Source organism: Neodiprion fabricii, chromosome 5 (assembly GCF_021155785.1).
Source record: "Neodiprion fabricii isolate iyNeoFabr1 chromosome 5, iyNeoFabr1.1, whole genome shotgun sequence".
Taxonomy (NCBI): domain Eukaryota; kingdom Metazoa; phylum Arthropoda; class Insecta; order Hymenoptera; family Diprionidae; genus Neodiprion; species Neodiprion fabricii.
The window spans coordinates 10,232,303-10,255,180 of NC_060243.1; the positions used below are offsets into that span (position 1 = coordinate 10,232,303).

Consider the following 22,878-nt stretch of genomic DNA (forward strand, 5'->3'; position numbering starts at 1 on the left):
GCGTCGAACATAAAATCTCTAACTAAAAAATTGGCAGCAATGAATCCGACACAATGTCCAACCATGCTCCGCAGCTGTGTCCGACTGTGGGTATGTTCCGATATACACTGCGAGCACTGTAAGGTGTGTCGTCAATTTAGTATACTGCGAAGCCGTTCCTTTATAGTTAGCTATACTGGTTACTGCTTAAAACGGAACGCAGTACAGTATACTGTGATCGACATTTTTTGGCGTTACTTTCATTTCATACATAATATTTGTTTCACATTGCAATAAACACAATTTATTCAAATTTTCCATTTTTGTTTTTAACGGCCGGTATTTTTAAATGACAATATTCAATAATAATAATTATCAATAGTGGAGGCTGTTAAATTTCTGAACGCTGTTGATCACGTGTCAAAGCACTGAGAGCACCTTACCTCGAAACCTCCAGTGTTCGCAGTAGAAATATGGTGGTTATTCATGACGTCATATATTTCCCTAGGGTACTGCGGCCGTATACTGCAGTCCATATCGGAACGAATTTTTCTACAGTGAGAGCACTGTGCAGTGCTCGCAGTGCATATCGGAACATACCCACAGGGTATGTGTCGTTCTGTGTCGTTGTTCGAAAGCACCATGTTCGACACAGTGCCGCTCTGTGTCGCTCTGTGTCGTTGCTGGAAAGCTCCCATAGTATTGAGCGAATATCTGACCGTTAGTTAACGTAGCTGAAAACGCCTCAGATCACTGTCGGAACGTACCCTTATTCAGATTGATTTAATAATATAGATTCACGGGAAAATGGGTAAAAGTGGTCACAAAGGGCATGGTAGATACTGGTTATCCGTGAAACCACCGAGTCGAAAACGCAAATTCCGCGAACGCAGAAATAGATTGAAGGCACATGCAGTAGCACTATCAACGGTATGCCAAGACAATGTGCATCTTGTGAATAAGCAGGTCGCAAATGAGTGTAACATATCAGGTACGGCGCCTCAAAGTTCCGAGTCTGCCGATTTAAAATTTCAATTAGATTTATATGATCAAAATATCATGGATAATCAATTGAAGGATGTTGTCGCTGGAGAAATAGTCGTGAATCGCATAGATGACGCCTACATGGTAGTCATGGAAGAAGAACCTCAGGAACAGGCGACTCATCAACGTGAGAAAACTTCAAGGAAATGTACGCACGGTGCTGAAATGCAACAGGGAACGGATGAAACTGGAGACATTCGATCAAGACTATACGACAATAATATATGGCAGGTAGATAACAGTTGTGATGGGAGTTTCACAGATTTTATAGTTAAACCGGCACATGTAGATGAAGCTGATATCCAAAATCCAGGTACTCGACACACTATTGATTTAAAATACATGCTCTCTGAGTTGCACAGGGAATTTGACTATCATAATTCAATTTACAATTGCAACTTTGATTCTCTACACTATGTATTGACAAAGCATGTAGGTCTGACGACAAAGTTTCTTTTTGAATGTAGAATGTGTTCGACACGAGCATACATTTCAGCGGAGCCCGTCGAAGCAAAAAACCTTTCGATTAGTGAGAGTATAGTAGCTACAACAAATTCTACCGGGATAGAATATTCTCAACTAATAGAGATTCTTAATTCGACAAATGTTCAGTTCATGACCGAATGGCAGACTCAGGATACAGAAGTTTCAAATTTCGAAAAAGCAGCTGAAGCAGAAATGAAAGTAGCCGGCAAGGAAGAAAAAAGGCTCGCAATTCTGCGTGGTGATGTGACGAATGGAGTGCCGTACATCCCAGTTGTAGCAAATGGAACTTGGATAAAAAGGCCACATAGATCTGGAAAACATGATTCGCTGTCTGGTCTTAGTGTTATTGTCGGCTTCCATACTCAAAAAGTTCTATTTGCAGCAGTTCGAAACAAGTACTGCACAGTTTGTAATGTGGCTGAAAGAAAGAACGAGATTCCCAAAGAACACCAATGCTTCAAAAATGAAGAGAGTAATCAGAGCTCTTCCAATATAGAAAGCAGTGCAATCGCTGAAGGATTTATACGAAGTTTGGAAATGCACGGACTAGTATATTCTGCACTGATAGTGGATGGCGACAGCAGCGTCTACAAAAAAATTCTGGAGTGCAACCCATATGATGACTATTACGTGAAGAAAATTGAGTGCACGACCCATCTGTTACAAAATCTTACCAACAAGATCAAAGAAATTGCTAAAACTAAATTGAAATCCGATTCAAAAACAAAAATGAAGGAATCGTCAGAAGCTAAGAAAGCTATCGGAGAATGGCGAAAAGTTATCCAAGGTAGTACACTAAGAATTTGCACGGCTGTGGTAAAGGCAAGCCAGTACCATATGACTCAAGATATCTCGTTGTCTGACAAAGTAGAACGTCTGAGAAAAGACATGGTCAATATTCCAAATCATGTGTTTGGTGAACACACGCGATGCGCTGGATTAGGATACTTCTGTGATGGTATTCCGAAAGAAGGCGAAAAAAATAATGTGCCAGTTTTGACTGAAATAGGATTGTTCGATAGGATTTTTGAAGCGATTACACACCTGAATTGGCATGCCGAGAGTTTGCTATACAACGTCACCAGAAGCACTATGCAAAGCTAGAATGCTATCGTCAGCTAGTTTATTACAGAAAAGTGTATTAATTTAGGAAGAAGATATTCTCACAATGCTCAATGCACTGTACAATTCAACTCATAGAAATCGTACTAAAATTTGAAAAAACTGAACCATCTTGTTTCATTTACTGCAGCTAAAGCTCAAATGAAAAAATGTAAAACAGCTGGAAGAGAAAGACATGAGAAAAAAAAAACCCAAACAGAAGTACATGTCAGCAGAGTCCTTTGGGCTAAAGTTTCGTTCGGGCCAAGACTATGGTCGAAATTCTAAGCCGCCCCTCGTGTTTCTGTTGCAGATTTCAAAGTGCAAATTAGGTTGCATTATAAAAAATTAACAGACCAGCAGGCAGAGCAAGACTTCATCAAAGTTTTGACAAGAGGCTAAATTAACAGTGGCAAATGAAAATCTTTGAGGAGAAAACTACTCATAGCATCGAATTCTGTAAAGGTGTACCGCATGAAACCGACTACACTTTCCACGAACACAGTGAGTATTGTGTGTCTGCAAGAAAGACTTTTTCTTGCTCGGCAGTATGTGAAACAGAGCGAGGTAAAAGTACAACAACAATTTGAAGAAACTTAAGAAGTTGCAGTCATCCCTTGTGTCCTCTTCATTGATTCGGAAAATGCATATTTGGGTGTGTCATCAGATGGCTTGCTGAACGATGATGGCATTGTTGAGATCAAATGCTCCTTCAGTTCCAAAGATGTTACTCCGGACTAGGTCATCGAACAAAAACATGGAACTGGTCACATAATTTTTGACAAGAAAAATTCTGACAGGATAAATGAGACTCGTTCTTACATTTGCCAGATCCAAGATACAAAGTCAACATTGTGCTGTCCACTTGTCAACTCCGAAAGGTAAGATGGCTGTTAAAGTTCACAGAAACAGCCAATTTTGGCATAGCAAAATGTTACCTGACTAGTAAAATTTTATGAGTCTTGCATGCTCCCAGAATTGATAGATGGTAGATATCTTAAAAATACGGAACTTAGAAAACTTCAGTATATAACACCGGCACACAAAAAAAAAAAAAAGTGGTCTGTTCGTTTGACCAGACCCATCTAGGATTATGTATTTCGATGCGCTGAATAAGTAAGAGATGCTAGCCCCCCTTTTCAAAATTTTCAAATTTCGAGAGTTGCCCTGGTTTGCTCCGATGTTGCTCTACATTGCTCCAGAAATGTATTTCGGCAAACCCAAAATTGAACAAATAAACATAAAAAAACTATTTTTCACACCAGCCCCCCGTTTTTGAAAAAGTGTTTTTTTCGCGGTTGCTTTAAGTTGCTCTAGTGGTTCCGAACATTGCTCCAGAACCACAATGCCGTCAAATGAATAGTGCTCAAACGAAAACCAATAGTCGACGGGGAGCTTAGCCCCCAATTTTTTTACATAAAAATTTCTAAAAATGATTTTGGATAGGTGAAAACTTGCTCTGCATTGCTTCAAAGCCGTAGGATTCTGAATCGAAAATTCGTCCCGGAAATGAGGGAAAAACCTTTTATACTGGAAAATTTGTTTTTGAGAAAAATAATCATGCGATCCAGGAATCGTTCCCGGGTCCGCGGAAGCCTACCCGGGGACCAGAGTTGTGAATTACACATAACACTGCCTGATGTGAAATGGTTGAGTGCTACATTACAAATACAAAACGCAATGTGTAATGGATGAATGCTCGATTACAAATAAAAAAGTAATGTTTAATGAATGCGTTATTCATTACAAATAAATAAAGTAATGCATAATGCATAATGGACGTGTGATCCAGTACAAATTTAAAAAAGTAATTTATAATCTATGAGTGATCCATTACAAGTTACAAATGAGAAAAAAGTCATTTGTAATTATGCCTGCCTACAGCAGGTAGGAAATGGATGTAGTAAATTTTTTTAATATAACACCATTGCAGAAATTGATATCGAAAATATTACAGTATCAGCATTTATAAAAATGCACTAGCCCCGAATTTTTTAATTAACCCACTTATGATATGAATTGATATAACGTATAAAACTAAAAAAGCTCAGATTACAATTTATTTGCATATATTATATGTAATGAGTAAAAAATGTTATGCGCTATGTAACATTATACTATAGCATGTAATAGCCGTGATTTCTCGGACGTCTAATGAAGATTTTTTTTCAATTTTCCAGCTGAGGTACCTTGATTTTCGAAAGGCTGCTGTGCTAGGTATAGACAGAACATGATTAAGATCTGCAAACGGCACAAAATGAATCCAGCAAAATGCATAAAATTGTACGAAGTGAATACAGCAGCAACTTTGAGGCAGTCCAGAATGTGTACAGTGAGTTGAGATTCGTGACCAAGAGGTTTTAACGATAAAGCATTCGTCGGGGAAGGCCAAGAAAGAAAAAAAATGCCTGGTTTGCATTTACCGTGTTGGTCCGAAAATAAGTCGACGCCCAATTTTTCACCTCTGATTCCGGATTGTTTTTGGATTCAAATATAAGTCGAACTTCAGAAGCAAATTAGGTACATATTATCACAGATGGATATGTATTTATAATATTGCAGTTTAAAAAAAATATATTTCATACATTTAACTTGGAGCAAACAAAGTTGGACAATTAAATAATTCAGGTATATTTTAACCAGCAGAGTCTCCATCGGTGCCCTCCCCAGCTATTGACTCTTCGGTAGAGCTTTCCTCAGTTGTTGAATCTTCGTTTTCTGGGATGGGATCATCTTCATTTTCTTATAGCACGTCATCTTCCATTCCATCTATTTCGTTGCTTATGCAACATTTTTTGAAGCCTGCGACGTTCGTTTGACTTTTAATGGATTGCCAGGTGGTTTTGATCCATTGTAACAAAAGAGGAACGAATGGTTTCTTTATTTTTCCACTCCAGCATCCAATTGGTATAACAACTCCTCAAGTTGTCTTTGAACGACTTGTTCACCACTATGTCCAGGACTTGCAACTGAGAGGTCATGCCTCTTCATCTACTTCGGGAAATATCCCTACTGTTTAGTCCTTTGAAAGCTTTGGCGTGTGGAACAAGCATTCTTTAGCTTCGGTTTCATTTTTCGCCAATTACGTACATTTTTTTCTAAGATCCTGAATTTTTCCGCGGCCATACAATTATTAGTATTTTCCGTTTCCCGGACTACCATCAATTGAAAATTGGCGTCAAAAGACTTTCGAATTCCTTTATTAACTTGATATTTGCGCATCCGTAAATTCCACTGTATCTGCACTTACGATATCCATTTCTAATTATTCAATGATTTTTACGTCTTCTAATTTGCAATAATTGTTTTCACCTAACCGATGCCAAGCCGAAAAAATTGAAGTTCAAATCTTCGATATCTCGCAAATAACACACGCGGCCACAGCGTAAAATTTTATTGGTCGAATTTTACAATCAAACGGTCAATAAGGTAACTTAGCCAATCGGTAATATAGATTCCTGTAAAAAAATTTAAAATGCGTATATAGGTCAAGGACGATTATGGCGGGTGATCTCAGCGACATAAAACCTCGACTTACATTCGAAACAATATGGTAACTATGATAGGGCAACGATCGTAAAATTTATTTCTAATCATGTCATGAAAAAGACGGTGATATCTATAAGAAATGTAGTGGAATAAAAAAATTGACAATTACCCTATTTCTGTTCTACTTCCAAATATTAATCGATCTATTAGCTAATCCTATTCTTTTTACAGACCATCGTAAGACTGCGTTTTTATGTCGAATGGTAACATATCTCTATGTGAGCAAATATTACTATGAATGATCAACAAGTTTGTGTTGACTCATTCTTTTATATTAATCCTGCTAGTAGATATGAAGTAGTTTTCTGTTCCGGAATATACCACAGAAGTAAAAGCACAAAACAAGATCGGTATTTTCTACTAAAGTACTGATGTTCTGCACATGTTCTCGTGAAGACAAAATTTCAGAAATTTGGGACCCCACGGGCACCATAATGATTTGGCATATGTGTACGCTCCTGGTGGAGGACGTTTCTATGCTGACCACCAGTCAACTCTGCTGTCGATTAACAAACAATGACGGCCACTGTTATTGACTCCGTATGATTGATTCTCGTGGAATCAATATTTCATCTAAACAAAACTAATAAAAATAAAATCAGATTTACGCCGGGCTTGGAGCATTCAAACACACCAGTTTTGATCTGATGGCCAATGTTTTTATACGAGATAGTCATCACGTATTATGGTGCTGTCCCATGTAGGGTGGAATCGTTGGAATGTAGAATGACGGAACGGAATGCAGACGAAATCTAGCGAATTTCCGAGTCCGTTCTAAGTCTTGAGAAACCCTGGGGACCTATTCTTGAACTCGTCATAATTCTCACATGCGATAATTATCGCGCAGACCAAATCGCAGACGACTCGAATTAGGCAATCTCCAATACCACGCAGTCGCATACGTCTTGTTACATGCGATAATTTCCGAGTTTTGCAACAGCAAGCAAGACAAGCATTGCTGAGTTTACAAGAGAAATTCAGAAAGAATCATATCGACGAGTGTTCTTCGGTTCTTCCAAACATTGCATCGAGAAGAAACATGAAGTGTCCCAAGCATCGTAAGCATCATAAGCATCATCCAGAAAGCATTAAAAAAAATCAAGTTTTAATAAATTAATGTTTGGAAAATTGTAAAGAAAAAATGCAGACACATAACCGAAGAACAAAAAGCCTTACTTATTGAAAATCGTCTGAAAGTAAGAATAAACATTGCTGGAATTAATTCAAAAACTAGTACAATACCTCGGGCAATATCTATATATCTACTTCATTAATGTGTAATCTGTGTTTATTTCCGGGTCCATGATCAATTTTTTCTGGAGAAATACATAATTATTGAATGGTACGTTTTTTGGTCTTCACGAAATAGTAAATACATTGTACAATAGAAAATAATTCAAATTATCGAAATTTATCGCATGCGATTTGCAGTATCGTTCGGTCTTATCGAGTCGTTAGATAGATTCTGACACGTTTGATATCTAGGAATTTTACGGCTCACAATGTTGGATGAGCACTGCATGGAGACTAGAGTCAGGTCCACGAAACTCCGAGATTTAATAGCGCACGGTTTTATCACCAGCGTCGCTCCGGACGTTCTGATCCTAGAAATATAGTGATACAGTGATCAAAATTATAATAATTTCTGGGTATGTTCCGATATACACCGCGAGCACTGTAAGGTGTGTCGTCAATTTAGTATACTGCGAAGCCGTTCCTTTATAGTTAGCTATACTGTTTACTGCTTAAAACGGAACGCAGTACAGTATACTGTGATCGACATTTTTTGGCGTTACTTTCATTTCATACATAATATTTGTTTCACATTGCAATAAACACAATTTATTCAAATTTTCCATTTTTGTTTTTAACGGCCGGTATTTTTAAATGACAATATTCAATAATAATAATTATCAATAGTGGAGGCTGTTAAATTTCTGAACGCTGTTGATCACGTGATCAAAGCACTGAGAGCACCTTACCTCGAAAGCACCAGTGTTCACAGTAGAAAAATGGCGACGATTTATGACGTCATATATTTCCCTGGGATACTGCGACTGTATACTGTCCGTCTATAACGGAACGAATTTCTCCCCAGTAACAGCACTGAACAGTGCTCGCAGTGTATATCGGAACATACCCATAATAAACGTAAATATGTGCGGCATCATCGGTCCAGAGTGACGACAGCGCCGCTGTAGCGGAACCCTCATTTCTCATGATTTCGTGGACGCATCTTCAATACAGAGATTGGACTCCTGTACTCTAGTCTCCATGGAGCACTGCACTGGTCGTTGACCACGGTGTAAAAATAAGAGGTGGTCCTACTTCTCTATACTCCCTGTGTTGAGCTCTGTGATTATCATGTTTAGTACGGCGGAAATCCGCCAGGGACTTTATGCGTCGGTGAGGATGAGGTAAACAATAGTGGTGGCGATCTAGTAGACGGTATTCACGAAAGTGTGACGTCGGAACGGTACCTAGTGGAAAATCTCCAGATGTTAGACACCGGAAACATTCACACGCAGCTACAGCTAGACTCACATCAGTAGTTTGGGTCACCAATTACCGATTAAGTATTGAAATACACCGGACAACGGGCATTCTGTCGCTCTAGTCGAACGAACCGAAGAGGGAGAAATTGTTGGATAAAAGATTTAATTTGGCTTACCTTTTTTGAGAATATTCTGGATGCGATGACTTGTAGATTGGTGAGAGGTTTTAGCAGAATAACTGACTTTAATATTTTTGGATATTTTGACTGAGTTTGGTTTATTTTATAAGTTTTGATATTTAAAAGTCACAAACGCAGAGTTACACAGTGTAAGGTCTTAAACTTAGTATGACAAAAAATGGAGTTGAAGCTCGCTGAACTTTTGGGCAGAGTAACGTTGTATGAAAGTTTTAATGCAAAAGGCTAGAGTATTTTACCGCGAGACTGTACCGGAACTAGATGACGAATCTGGAGGTAGAAAACAAGAGGACGATCGAGTGATCGGTCGCCCTTTTTATAGGGGTCGATCGTTGCGCAGAACGATCCCCCTCTCTAGTTTTTTGGTCACCTTTGCGCACCTCCCCTCTTTTTCTAGGAACTAATTAGGTCACGACATCCTCGCGCATACACGCTTGTTATCTTAGTTCTTTAGCTATTACTATATCGTAGGTTTTTACGTATGGTATATCGCTGCTTGGTGCGGTGGTGTAGGTGCGTGGACTTGTTCCGTAGTTCTCCGAACTGCGTGAGCTTTTCGTTGTGGCGCCAGCCCCTTTTGTGGCGCCAGCCCCTTTTGTGGCGCCAGCCCCTTTTGTGGCGCCAGCCCCCTTTCTGGTGCCCCTCAGCCACTTAACTTCTTCCTGTCTACCTCTTAATGTTTTTGCTATCTTGTTCGTTACAAAGCCCATATTTCATTCTGGTTACCTGTCGTTTGTTAGTTTTATAGCTATGTCTATATAGAATTACATATGTATTATAGTCGACTACTGTCGTTGTTAACCTGGAGTACAATAGCAATTGTTTATGAACATAGTTTGTTATTTGTTTAACATTATTAGAATCGCGCTGCTGCGAATATCCTTAGTTGTTTGTGTTATAATTATCTTAACAGATTTAGAGTATTTAGTAATTTGATGATTCATAGCTTTAGAGCAGGTTTACATGTGTGCTTTTGTATATGATTCCCTTCTGTAGTTGTCAATTCTTATATTGATATAAATCGGCTTGGAAGCTTCTAGAACGTTTCCGTTTCGTCGGTAAGTTTCCTAATGTATTCTCTAGGTAAGGCTCTGTACGGCTCCACATTGGAGATCTGCATTGCCTTCAAAACGTTGCGCGTGTTGCCTACAATACGGCGTTGCGGAAGAAGGTATAGTTCATGCTGGGTAATTGCCATTCACGGTTTGATGGTTTTGCAGTCTCTGGTTTTGTGGGTTATTGCAGCAGTGCTATCTTTACATTATATTGGTTATGCATTTATCTATGATTTCACAGTCTTCTGTACTCCAGGCTATATAGTAAAGCGTATGTTGCTTATAGTATAGCTCTCAGCTCCGAATGCACAAATGGCATTGTTGAGTGCTATATAATAATTGGGTATAATTGTGTTAGTTAATTATAGTGTTAATATGATATATAATCACGCATAATAGTATTATAGTTCTCTGTAGTACGAAGATCTCGTAACATGGTTTTTAAGCCTTGGCTAGTGAATTTCATAGTTATTTCCATCTAGGGATATTCCAAATAGTTAGACAGTTGTTTTAATTTCCTATGGTTACAAGATTCTCGTACTTCGAGTTTGGTTAGTTGATAAAAGTAACATGCAGTAATAATAATCGATAAAACATACGGACGTTCCGGTCGGATGTTACAAAAGTTTGAAGCAGGGAGACTAGACTGGGTGCTTTCCATTTGCTGACTCAAATCGACTTGTGTCGCTATTTCTGGTGTAACCGGCCAATCTGGGCAAAGAAATACACCAGAAATAGCGACACAAGTCGACTTGAGTCAGTAAATGGAAAGCACCCAGTAAAGGAGTGAACACAGCATAGGAGAATAACGTGGCCATGACCTCGCTAACGCAGTCTATGATGTTTACATACCTGCATGCAGCTCTCTCACTCGCACTCTCAGTGAGAAAGAAGAGGACACGGCAATACTTCAGATAGCGCATGCGCGAGCATGTAGCTATTCCGTTCTGCGGACTTGGTCTTTTTCATGCAGTAAAATGAACCAACTTTTGAACTCAGCCTTGGCTGAGTTCGGTCACCTTAGTATTACTTCGTGGTTTTCTGACACAACACGAGACTAAATGATTTTATTCGTACATTCCGTTAGATTTGACCGATGAAATCACTTTGTGTCGAATTATGTCCACGGACGTAGGTTGTGTTAGAAAATTGGTGTAAAAGGAAAGCGGCCGAGGTTATGAACGGTCGTTTTTTAAAGACACTTGAACACATTTTTGGTGGCTAGATTATGAATGACAAAACCAACTTTAAAATGAGAGCCTTCCGTTTCAGTTGATATTTTTGATTTGGCTGAAACTTGGCTAACTTTTTGAATTCTGTGAAAAAGGATGTTCGATTTTTTCTTAAATTGAGTGTTTCTGAACGTACCTTTTGGAATTTCAATGATCAAATAATGAAAGCCTGTTTACTCAAGTTTTTTAATTTGAAAATTGAATTTATTTAATTTAAACTTGAATGGATTGATTTTTTTAAAAATATTTTCAAAAATACTACCTCTTATGGCACATATTTTAAGCCTGGTCTTCACGTAGGGAGATGATTCCTTTTATTTCTTTTGATTTCAAGCATTGATGAAACCTATTTTTTTTATTTCAAATTTTAAGTATTACTTTTGAATGTCTTAAACAATGTCTCATTGAACACGCAGTAGTAAAAAATTGCAAATCGAATTAATCCAAAATTGTGAAAACGTCAAATAAGTATTTTGAACGAGCTTTTTATTTTTTATCCTTTTTCCTTTTGTGTCATCGTTCGAATATACTTCATAAATGACTTTCACTTGAGCTTGGAATTACTCTCAATGTAAAAGATCCATCTTTGTTCGAATTCACACAATGAAATTTTTGAGTTCCTGTTATTGTTTCAGCCTTTGAATAGTAAATATTAAGATTATTGGCAACTTTATCATAATCTTCAATTGTTCAAAACTGCACTTTATGATACTTCTGATTGCCTTGGTTTGCAGTTTTTTACTAATAATATATTTAATAAGACATTGTTTAATGCATTGAAAGTAATATTGGAAGTTTAAATGAAAAATGGAACTCATCAATTTTAAAAATTAAAAAACGAAGTATCGTTTTCTCATGATGCCACCAGGCCTCAAATTTTGTAGAGTAATCAGTAATATTTTCGAAAATTAAAGACAAACAATTCATTGACACAATCAACTTTAAAAAAAGATTGTAATCTTAAAGTAAAGAAACTTCAGTAAGAATGCTTTTGATGATTTTCTGCGTTGCAACTTCATAAAAGTACGTTGAGCAACACACAATATGAAAAAAAGTTCAAATTGATGTATTTTTCAAAAAATTGAAAAAATCTAGGAACTTTTTTTCCCTAAATACAACTAGGTACGTTTGAGCCAAATCAAATATTTCAACCTTATTAGTAGGGTGAGTTGGCATACAATGCCTCATTAAGGCGTCCAGTCGGCTGGGTGGATCCAGGGTAATTCTATTGTTCTGCACTTATCGACGCATTTTATGGGATTCCAATGTTAAATCGGCTCAGTCGGCACACCAAGAATACAGCGATCCCCTCCATCCCCCGCCATGCAGTTCCGCTTACCGTGCCTTTACCTGGGGAGCAAAGTCCATAAGGTTAGCAATATTTACACATCTTTAGTTGTGCTTTTTGCAACACCGTGCTATAGAGCAATCTTATGGCTAACCATAATCGTTGTATGGCAATAAAGCATCATGATAACTGTCTGCTAGCTGTCCTAAACGCCATAATCGAAAAAATCCTGCAAGGAGCGTCGGCAAGTTTATCCTGTGAGCTTATCCATGGATCCGTGGATTTATTTGTTGCTGTTACAGTTCTATCAGAACAGTTACTCAATGACTCTACCCACTAGCGCTAAGGTACCGCGGCGTTGATGTATGAAGGTATTATAAAAGCTGTGACAGGTCCTACAGACTGCGTCCGATCGTGGACTAGTGCCATAGGTATTTTTGATGTAATGTAGTGCTTGTGCCAGGCAGCGATGCTATGGTAGGGCGACATTTTCCTATTCCAAAAGTAATTCATTTATCATTAAATAAAGTTGACAAAAATTATATAGTCATGACGCTTCGTTAAGCCGTATTATGTTCACGAAGCGATCCTGTAAATGCAGAGCTGCTAGACACCGGATGATAATGGAGTGTGACGTGTGACGGTATTTTATTCTCAATGAAATCTAATCATTCTTTAACTATTTAAACTGACAATTATTTGTATAATTGCAAAACAACGAAATCATATGAGTTTCAATGTACCATAACTGACAAACTTCACCAGCCGATCTGCCATTTGAAAAATTGAAACTGCATTCTTTTGTCTCTGTCTAGTTAAACATACCTTCTATATTCGACCTACATGAATCGTATCCCAAGATTTGGTCAACTTTCGCACAATAATTAGTTATTATTAATCCCATCCTACTGGTAACAACATTTTTTTGGACTGTATACGGCTTTCTTCTTTTCCTTTTACCTAATCTATTGCCTTTGTCAGTAAGAGTAGATCGTAGTTTTGGTAACATGAGTAAAACTATTACTACAATAACTCTTCACCTGATGTGTGAAATAAAAATTGAGGAAATGGATAAAGATAAGAATTCATGTACACATTCATGCCTTACGGAAGCTACAAAGTAACTTATTTTAAACTGTTTCAAGTTTGATAAACCATTGTTTCTTTACTTAATATTGAAGAGAGAAAGTACCGCTCTTCTGATCACTAAATTGATTTCTTTTATTTACATACTTGTAATCTTTCCAAATAGGTCGCAGATGTGTTGAGGAGTGTATGAAAATTGATTGACCCCAAAATGGCAGCGATGTTAACATGGCTATGTACCTGTTGCTTGCGATTCAAGTTCAGCCAGGAGGAAATAGAGCAGCGATTCAAGAGTCAGGAAATAGATCAAGAGTTGGAAAAAGAACGTCAGGAGAAAAGACGTGAAGTAAAATTACTGCTACTTGGAGCTGGGGAAAGTGGAAAATCTACGTTTCTTAAGCAAATGAGAATAATTCATGGAGTTAAGTTCGAGCCGGAACTTATCAAGGAATATCAGCATGTTATCTATCAGAATATCATCAAAGGAATGAAAGTGCTCGTTGATGCTCGTGACAAGCTTAACATCCCTTGGGAAAATCCTAAGAATTATGATATTGGTTATCAGTTGCTTAAGTTTGAAAATACTACAATCTTAGATACTAAATTATTTCTACACTACGTTCCATCCCTGCAAAGTCTGTGGAATGATGCTTCAATTAAGCAAGCCTTCGATCGAAGACGAGAATTCCAGCTGGTAAAACTTTGTTCTAGAATTAAAGATGATTTTCTTTATATGCTAAATTTCAACCGCAAGTGTAAAGTTATGCCTATTGTAAACAAACAATCATCTTCTGTTATCATATACTTCTACAGAAATTATAAATTTCAAATTGAATTTGATTACTGTATGAAGCATCACTGAAATATGCGCACTGTATAGTAGTAATATTATTAATGTATCAATTCTTCTTAAATGCTTCCAGAGTGACTCTGTGCAATATTTTCTTGACGACTTGGAAAGGATTGCTCGTGTGGTAAGCATGCATCATAATAAATTTAATTGAGGTACACTCAAGTTTCAAGGTGAAATATTATTCGTAGACCAGATTTCTCGTTCGGTATTTATAAAGAAATCTTGTGGCGATTGGGCTTCGTAAACTGAAATATTGATATGTTTTCCGTATTTTTATTTTATTTACTTGCTTATTTTTATTTACAGGATTATATACCGACGCAACAAGATATTCTGCACTGTCGAAAAGCTACAAAGGGTATTTCTGAGTGTGTTATAACAATAAAGAATAAAGCGTTCCTGTTCGTTGATGTCGGTGGACAGCGATCACAGCGACAAAAATGGTTCCAGTGTTTCGATTGTGTCACATCAATCCTATTCCTTGTATCTTCCTCTGAGTTTGACCAAGTATTACTGGAAGATAGGTAAGTTTTCAACGGAAAGAGTCAATCATGATCATAACTATCTGTTTTACACGTTAAGCCAGGATTGATACAGAAGTTCGACGATTCTGAATTAGAACTTTACAGAGATTTCAAAAATGCGACAGTCATTAGAATTCAGTGCAGTCTTACAGGATTACAAATATTAATTATTGGTTGTTTGACTCGGTGTGTAAAAGATTTTCTTAAATTTAGTTACACAAATGGAAATAAACTGATGGAACGTATAAAACAATTCTTTCCAGGCGAACGAACAGATTGGAAGAATCAAAGAATATTTTTGATACGATTGTGAACAATATCCTATTTGAAAAAATATCAATAATTTTGTTTTTGAACAAAACGGATTTACTTGCCAAAAAAGTGCGATCAACCGACACGGACGTCCGTTGGTACTTCCCGGAATTTATTGGAGATTCACATTCCATGAAGGATGTACAGAAATTCATCTTGAATATGTTCATATCGGTCAGGAGAGAACATAAAGCATCGTTATTCCATCATTTCACCACAGCTGTAGACACTGAAAATATAAAAGTTGTTTTTAACGCTGTCAAAGACACAATACTGATTCGAAACTTGCAGTCGCTTATGCTACAGTAAGCTTCTTTGGAGTTTTGGAATCTCACTGTGATTAGTTCGAACCAGATCTGAAACCTTTGAGGACTGGTGGCTATCAAAATAGGTAAACAAAATGTGGAAAAGATAAGGCACTATATGAAAGTTTGGAGTTTATTAGTTGAGCATTGTAACGAATTGGTAAAATTTTCATGAACTCTACACTAATATTAATCAAATTAATTGACTACAACATAGATACTATTTAGTTGTGATATTTCCGTTCTCCGGGAAACAGTTGATTTTGCAATTTCACGTTCTATTTCAGAAATCATCAAAACTTTGTAACACTCTTTACAATTTTGTATTTTCATAAAATTTTTCGAATTTCCCAACTTTAAAGTGGCACTTTGATTTGTATTTTACATTTACATTATGTTGAAATATGATAGTAGCTTCTTACGCATACGTCAAGTTTGGCTTTGTTGAGTTATTTTTACAACACTCTTTGTTAAATAACGAATATGTTTTATGGGATAGTACACACCGGGCCTTTCTGCAATATTTTCAAAATCTGTGCTGCAAAATAACAAGTTTTAAAGGTCCCAGACACTACTTTTGTCAACTATTATATTTATCTTCTACTATCATAGGAAAAACAAGAACAATTGCGTATACATGTCGCATCATCTATCGCTATCATCTCCTAGTGCTAAACGAGAAACTGCCTGATACAGCTGATACTGATATAATAACCAAAATGAAAAATTTATATAAACATATACACGTATTATAAGATATTCTTCCATCCCATTTTGATACACATATTGATCAATGGTCTTTGTAAAAAGTCTAAGCTACATACAACATAGCGTGTATATAGTAATATTTATCGTTATCAAATAATTTCAGTCGCAACGCATTCACATAAGTATATTTATATAGGAAATATTAAATTACAAACAATTGTAACTTAGAGTTTTGTATATTGTACAGATGTTTAAAAGAATTCCCTTTAGGTCACTGTTATTATTATTAATATTATTATTTTTATTGATATTATTATTATTATTATTATTACTACTACTATGGTATACGTAAAAAAAAGTGCTGATCAAATAGCTGATTTTCGTGAAGAAGTAGGTAATTTATTTTTAGGTAAGATTAGAGATTTCAATGACTAAGAAGCAAGCTAAGGAACAATGAAACCAAATATTAGGTCCATGCCATAAAAACCAAATGAAACTAACCAGTTTGTGTTCAAATTGCTATGATCGTAATTTGTTGTTGATAATCCCGATTATACTAATTAATTTATTCATTTGCATTCAATCTTTTTTCGTTTCGTTTTCCAAAACTTCACTTTTAAATTTTGCCATAATATAGTATTTCGAATATAATCAAGAATAAATTGATTTTTCTTCAGAATCCCATCATCAAACTGTGCGAACTTTACAGTGCAAACCAGTGCTTCTATTTTTTTAATCAATGTTTTATTTATTCTTTTACTATTTCTATTACAGGGCGTGTTTTTTCATCACTGTCACAGGGTGTTTGAAAATACCAGCCTTCTATCGGACATTATTCGAACATTTGTATGCCATATTTTTTACTTGCAAATTTATTCAACGATCCAGTTGCCAAATGAATTTGTTACATTGAAAGCTTTTTTGCAAATCAGGTATAAAAGCTCAATACTAATAAGCTTTCGAGAAAAATTCTTTACACATTACCGAAATTCCATTATAATTCGAAAATCTTGACTGTACAAGAAGAAAAAAAAATTTCCTCATTATTGTCGATTATCTCTATCGGCTGGTATCCGAAAGGTAGTCATTTTCCACATGATTTCTAATAGTAACTCATATGATTCAACTTGAAATTGTTATTAATTGACACAACTGATCAACAATAAAGTTTATCATCATTTTCGTGACGTGTATCATGATCGCATGGGTATTACTTTGTGTGGTAATGTGTGATCAAAAATTATTAGGTTCTACATTCCTATGGAGCCGATGTGGCCCGGTTTCAACGAAGTTGAGTGTTGTATTTCTTAATGTTTTGACTATTGTATATAAAGTTTTACATGACAAGCGTGATATTATACATGACTTATGTGACTGGAATTATCGACTATTTTCGCGCGTTGCACACGACATGGTAACGGATAAAGAAATTTGTATTAAAATATTTTGGAACACTACATACATATATACGTACAATATATATATATATAATTATTTAATATTCATCAAACTTGTGCTAGGCTAATCAACCTATTTATATACATTATTTATATATATATTCTATCTATATATATATAGTATATATACACACACACACACACACACAAACATATGTATAACTTATACGTATACAATGATATGTGTATAGTTAGAAGTGTACCATGTAAACAAAGTACGCATTTAGAAACTTTTATACGAGTATAGAATAAGGATATCTAACAAACCTTACGTCTACACAAATCAGGATCATAAGAATTGTATATTGTTGTATTGTATATAAGTAAATAAACTGTTGTATAATATAAGCTATATTTGCAACAAAGGAGTATAAACGTTTTGCGAAACGTGTCGGTATATTGTTTAATTGTAAAATTTTCCACTCTCTATAAATCAAAGGAAGATATTAATTTATGCAACATAGAAAATCACCCGAATCGATTTAGTTGGATGAAAAATTGTTGCTTCAATCGTTATTTTGTGAAAATGAATTTACGGTAGTTAACATAATAAGTTCTGTCTGGTCAGATGAACCAAACGAGTTACTTGAACTATGCGGTCGATTTGATTGAAAATTTGGTACGTCCGAACAATAATTCGTTCGTGTCAACTCAATGATCCGGATAAAAAATGCGAGTAATCGCTTTAATTAAATATTTTTTTGTCGTCAAAGAATTCATTATTTCGCCAAATCAAATTTGATCCCCTTGAATTGACCCCTACATGTGATTTAGTAAACAAATTGATTTCGTTAAACCAAGTGATTTTTATTCGTTCCGTTGAAATTTATACAGTGTTTAATACGTATGGTTGAATAAACTAATGTGCCTTTTGTCAGGAAATTTTGACGGATGAAAGAAACAAATCAAGTTGCTTGGACCAAACAAATCTATGTCTTGTAGGTACCACTTGTTTCGTTGATCCAAGTCAGCGAATATAATTCGACTAACTGCAAATACTTTTGATTATTCAAATGTATGTATCAGTCGAAACAGCAACAAAATTGTTTACACACAAATAGTTCAATGAATTTATCGACATTAATCTACAATCACGAATAGGCGAATAAATTTAGCTACTTTTGAACATTTTGTTGGTCAAAAAAAAACCCACAAAACTCCAACGCGTAAAACAGCCGGAAAAACAACGGTAATGAAATAGGAAGGTTTCAGTGTGTTGGAGCAATAACATGAACGGAACATTCACGTCGAATAAATATTTTGTTGATTGCGAGCATTTCATTCGTTAATTCAAGTATTTCATTGGCTGTTTCACTGCTTTGAAATTGTTAAAATACTGTTGAAATTTTTACACTTCCGTACAAAATCTCTTCGTGTCACCTGGAAATAGTTTCGTATCACTGAGACAAATATATCTCGTCATCTAACTGATTGTGAGCAAAAGTTAAACAGAAGTCTGTTCTATAGTTTGGCAGTTCGAATCTCGAGCCAAATCATGCGGCGGCGTCGTATCAGAAACTAAAATACGTTTTATCCGACTTGCGAATAATTGTAGTTAATTGCGTTACTGAAAATTCTACCAATTCCCTTAATTAGCCTAAAAATTTCAATTTTATTTTTGATCAGAACTGTTCCATGATTGAAACGCTACACTGAACTGAATGTTTATAGTTGCTTGTACCTAGCTGTGATTTTTCCAACTAATCTAAATGTGCAATTCCGTTAACTAAGATTTTTTTACATCAGATGAGTATGATCTTGTATTGATCAAACATTTGTTGAATCAAAAAGTACGATATTCTGATTAACAAAATGATTTTCATTTTAACTATATAATACAGATTGTTCGAATTGATATTTCGTTGACTGTACATCCTCGTATTTGTGTTGAATTATAAATTAGTCAACAGAAGTATTTTTACGTTAGTTCGTGTAGCTTATAAATTGTTCTGATAGTCAAATATTCGTTTTGCCGCCCGTGTACTCCGCATTTATTACTTAATCGAAACAGTTTTTTTTTTTGTTTTCATTCAACGACTTTTTCTTCTCAATGTATTGATTGACTGATGCAGAAAATACGCGATTCAACCTCGATCCATATACTTTTTGACAAAACAAACCACAATCGAATGAAAGCTTCGTTGTCGAGATAAAAGTGCTAAACACGGCGTAGGTTCTAAAATACACCCACCTGTTCATCTGTCTTCTCGTATAGTATATTCCATAAGGGGAATTAGGTCACTGAGCAACATAGATTTCTCATCTTCTCGCGTAATTCTTTATAATAATACCAAAAATTCAATCACAAGATCAAGATTCAACAGTCAATATTGTTTTTTAAAAATAAATTATGATATTATTTTATCCACAACTTTGCACTAACGATAAATTTATGAGTAGAAACTACCGACAAAAATTTACTTTACAAATATCTCTTATTATAGGCATAGCCGCTGGTATAGGTACAAAAATGAACCAAAGTATAGCTTACATGACACATAACATTGTTCCGGTACACCTTGATTGCAATACCAGTAGCTCATCGAAAAATATATCTACCAAAAATATTAAAAACAATCCTTATTGCCAAGTACAACGTAACTTTTTCGCGAAAATAGCTTATGTGTAAACGTAAAAATAAATAATTTGGGACGGAAGAAAACATTCAGAGTATAGAAGTAGTTCGCGGGCAGTTTTAGAAAATGTATAAACTACAAGATGAATAAATGCATCTTTAAAAAACGCTTCAAATCACTTATTGATCAGCCATCATGTCATTTTTGACGTATTTTGTAAAAATATTTTCATAATCATATACATGCATTAAGAATCACATCAAACACCTTAAATTATTTCACTGACAAGTAATTGTGAAAACCTTAACGTTGGAACTTGCACGCCAGGGAATGCAAGTAATTTTGCAACAATAAAATGTAAAGAAAACTGTCACCTCAAAAAACAAAACGCAATTGACGATAGTGATACCCCCTATTTTTTGTGGCTTTTGAGCCCCGGTACAAATTCTTTTGATATATCTCGAACAAATTCGTCAGTATTTTGCCATAATTAAGGAAAAAGAACTTTTCCTGGGCACGACGGATGCCTTCTAAAAATGTGACATATTTTTTTTTTAATAACTTTGCACCCTTTAATTTTACCTACATTGAATACATCTTTCATTATCTATCAATATATATATATATGACAAAAATAATTATCTTCCGGAGCAAATGGCCTTTATCTAAAATATAATTTTTTAAAAATCTTTAGAAAAATGTCATTCATCTTAAATGAATGTTGCATACATTCAACACATATTAAACAAACGTCTAATAATATCTCAGTATAAAAAAAATAAAAGTTCTCTTTCGTCAATATTTTGGGGGGTCCGTCGTGCCCCGGTCTCCCTTATACTAATATTTACGTATACGTACAGATAAAACGTAACATCCGCGCTAGAATTTCAATGCTTTGTTTACCATGTTACGGGGTGGATAATTGAGATCACGACGAGCGGCTATATCGATGACCGCATCACACTCAGCCGTGATGTTATTACCGCTTATTTTGGATTCATAACCCGTTGACTACGGTCACGTAGGAAGGATCAGAGGAAATGAGAGGAACTTGTATCGAGGAGTTGAATGTTTCAGTATAGTATGTAATTGATTTATTGTCACAGGTACGGAGAGTACAGTGAGAAGATTGGGGGAAGGGAAAAAGGAACAGAGATGAGTTTGGATGTTGGCCGAATGGAATATGACTTAAGAGTTAGCACATGAGAAGAAGCATGCAAGGGACTGGCTAGTTACAGTTTACTAGTAGAAGAAGCATTCTGCTGATGCGGTATGGAAACCGAGGCAGCGAGGTGATGATAAGAAGTGGATCAGGATATAAGGTAGCTGTAAGAGTGTGGGAAAAGAATCTAAGGTCTGGAGGATGTAACAACCGTACCAAAGTATTTTTTGATTGAGAAAACCTCATATAATTCCTAATTCAATTTTTATAATTAAAAAATGAAGAATATGTTATGGGATAGAGGGGGGCTGGTTCGACGATTTTCAAACCACCTCTATGCTCACCTAAGATGTTATTTTGGTGAATTCGGGTGCGGTCTCGTCGCAGTCCGCGATCCGGGAATGATGGAATGAGTGATAACGAGGTGGAGAAGTTATACACTTGGTTGCTTGAATGCTTTGTTAGAACTGGGATTAGGCGTAATTGTGTAACTAGGCGAAGTGAGGCAGGAATAGGTGAAATAAATATTTAGAATGCAACGTGACGTTGGTTACTTGAATTGAGGTGCTGTACGTTGACGATTGTTTAGACTATAGTCAAGTGAATAACAGAATTGAATTTAGTAGACTGGTCGTAGGTGCTGAAGTTACGGGGAGAAAACCCTTTACAATGTTCAAAAAATCGATTTGTTTTCACACATTTCGAAAGTATAATATATTGAGAGTATACTAGAACGTCGAACAATCCGAATATGAAATACTAACGAAGTTGTAGGACCTGCACCTGCATTCTTGTCTAAAAATCGTTGAAATCTCAGCCTACATTTCTGTTGGGGTATTTAATGAAGGTTACAGTGCCATTTTGAAAATGATAAATGCATTAGATATAAATTGTTAGATTAATTATTCCAAAGTCTTTGCCGAAAACACCGATGAGGCGCGAATAGCGAGGCAGAACCGAAGGAGTTTTTTTGAGAAAAAAGTAGCTCGCACAGCTCGAAAAGAACAACTCGAAGATAATCAGCTTTCTGAGGAAGCTGAAGGTTTATCATATGCGCCTGGAATCGCTGATTGATCGGTAAGGCACTAAAACTAATAGTTTTATCGTATTGAAACTTTAAACGCGATTGTGTCAATCTAATGATACGTGTCAATCTAACAAGTCATTATCCCCGCGGTATTTTAAAGTTACATTCGACGGTCATGGTTTATGTTATGTTTATTGAGATTGAGTTTGTTTCGTGCTCGGCCGACTGTAGCGCTGTAGATTTCTCAGTGTTGCCAACATAACTGTCTAGTGTAAAAATTAGCTGTCACAGATTCATTGTCCCCAAGTGTACATACTGCTTAGCATATAAGGACTATAAGGTACAGATATGCTCTAACAATAAGTCATACTGGTGTTACATAGGCCGTGTTCGTAAATTGACCGCCAGTACTAAAAATTCCCTAGGACAGAGACAGAGCTGT

The 22,878-nt window shown here is 36.0% G+C and overlaps 2 protein-coding genes across 10 annotated transcripts; both read left to right on the top strand.

Moving 5' to 3' along the window:
• The first annotated feature begins 596 nt into the window (after window positions 1-596).
• On the top strand, window positions 597-6,267 carry LOC124181950. 6 transcript variants are annotated; one of them, XM_046568696.1, is made up of 3 exons: window positions 597-3,491; window positions 4,791-5,130; window positions 5,254-6,267. In XM_046568696.1, the coding sequence occupies exon 1, from the start codon at window positions 787-789 to the stop codon at window positions 2,611-2,613; it is 1,827 nt and encodes a 608-aa protein (XP_046424652.1). In that variant the 5' UTR covers window positions 597-786; the 3' UTR covers window positions 2,614-3,491; window positions 4,791-5,130; window positions 5,254-6,267. The 6 variants fall into 6 exon arrangements, with proteins under 6 accessions (XP_046424652.1, XP_046424654.1, XP_046424653.1 ...); XM_046568698.1 differs by having other exon boundaries at window positions 5,257-6,267; XM_046568697.1 differs by having other exon boundaries at window positions 597-3,114; window positions 3,278-3,491; window positions 4,791-6,267.
• A 6,520-nt stretch (window positions 6,268-12,787) lies between these two features.
• On the top strand, window positions 12,788-18,037 carry LOC124181951 (guanine nucleotide-binding protein subunit alpha homolog). 4 transcript variants are annotated; one of them, XM_046568702.1, is made up of 5 exons: window positions 12,788-12,930; window positions 13,679-14,206; window positions 14,436-14,486; window positions 14,672-14,889; window positions 15,153-18,037. In XM_046568702.1, the coding sequence occupies exons 2-5, from the start codon at window positions 13,724-13,726 to the stop codon at window positions 15,508-15,510; spliced, it is 1,110 nt and encodes a 369-aa protein (XP_046424658.1). In that variant the 5' UTR covers window positions 12,788-12,930; window positions 13,679-13,723; the 3' UTR covers window positions 15,511-18,037. The 4 variants fall into 4 exon arrangements, with proteins under 4 accessions (XP_046424658.1, XP_046424657.1, XP_046424659.1 ...); XM_046568701.1 differs by having other exon boundaries at window positions 12,795-13,069; XM_046568703.1 differs by having other exon boundaries at window positions 12,801-12,903.
• The last annotated feature ends 4,841 nt before the right edge of the window (window positions 18,038-22,878 follow it).

Excerpts from the sequence above, each read along its gene's own strand:
- LOC124181950 (XM_046568695.1), top strand. The coding sequence starts at position 787 with ATGGGTAAAAGTGGTCACAAAGGGCATGGTAGATACTGGTTATCCGTG.
- LOC124181951 (XM_046568702.1), top strand. The coding sequence starts at position 13,724 with ATGGCAGCGATGTTAACATGGCTATGTACCTGTTGCTTGCGATTCAAG. Across the intron at positions 14,487-14,671 it reads TGGAAAGGATTGCTCGTGTG|GATTATATACCGACGCAACA; the intron begins GTAAGCATGCAT and ends TTTTATTTACAG. Across the intron at positions 14,890-15,152 it reads CAAGTATTACTGGAAGATAG|GCGAACGAACAGATTGGAAG; the intron begins GTAAGTTTTCAA and ends AATTCTTTCCAG.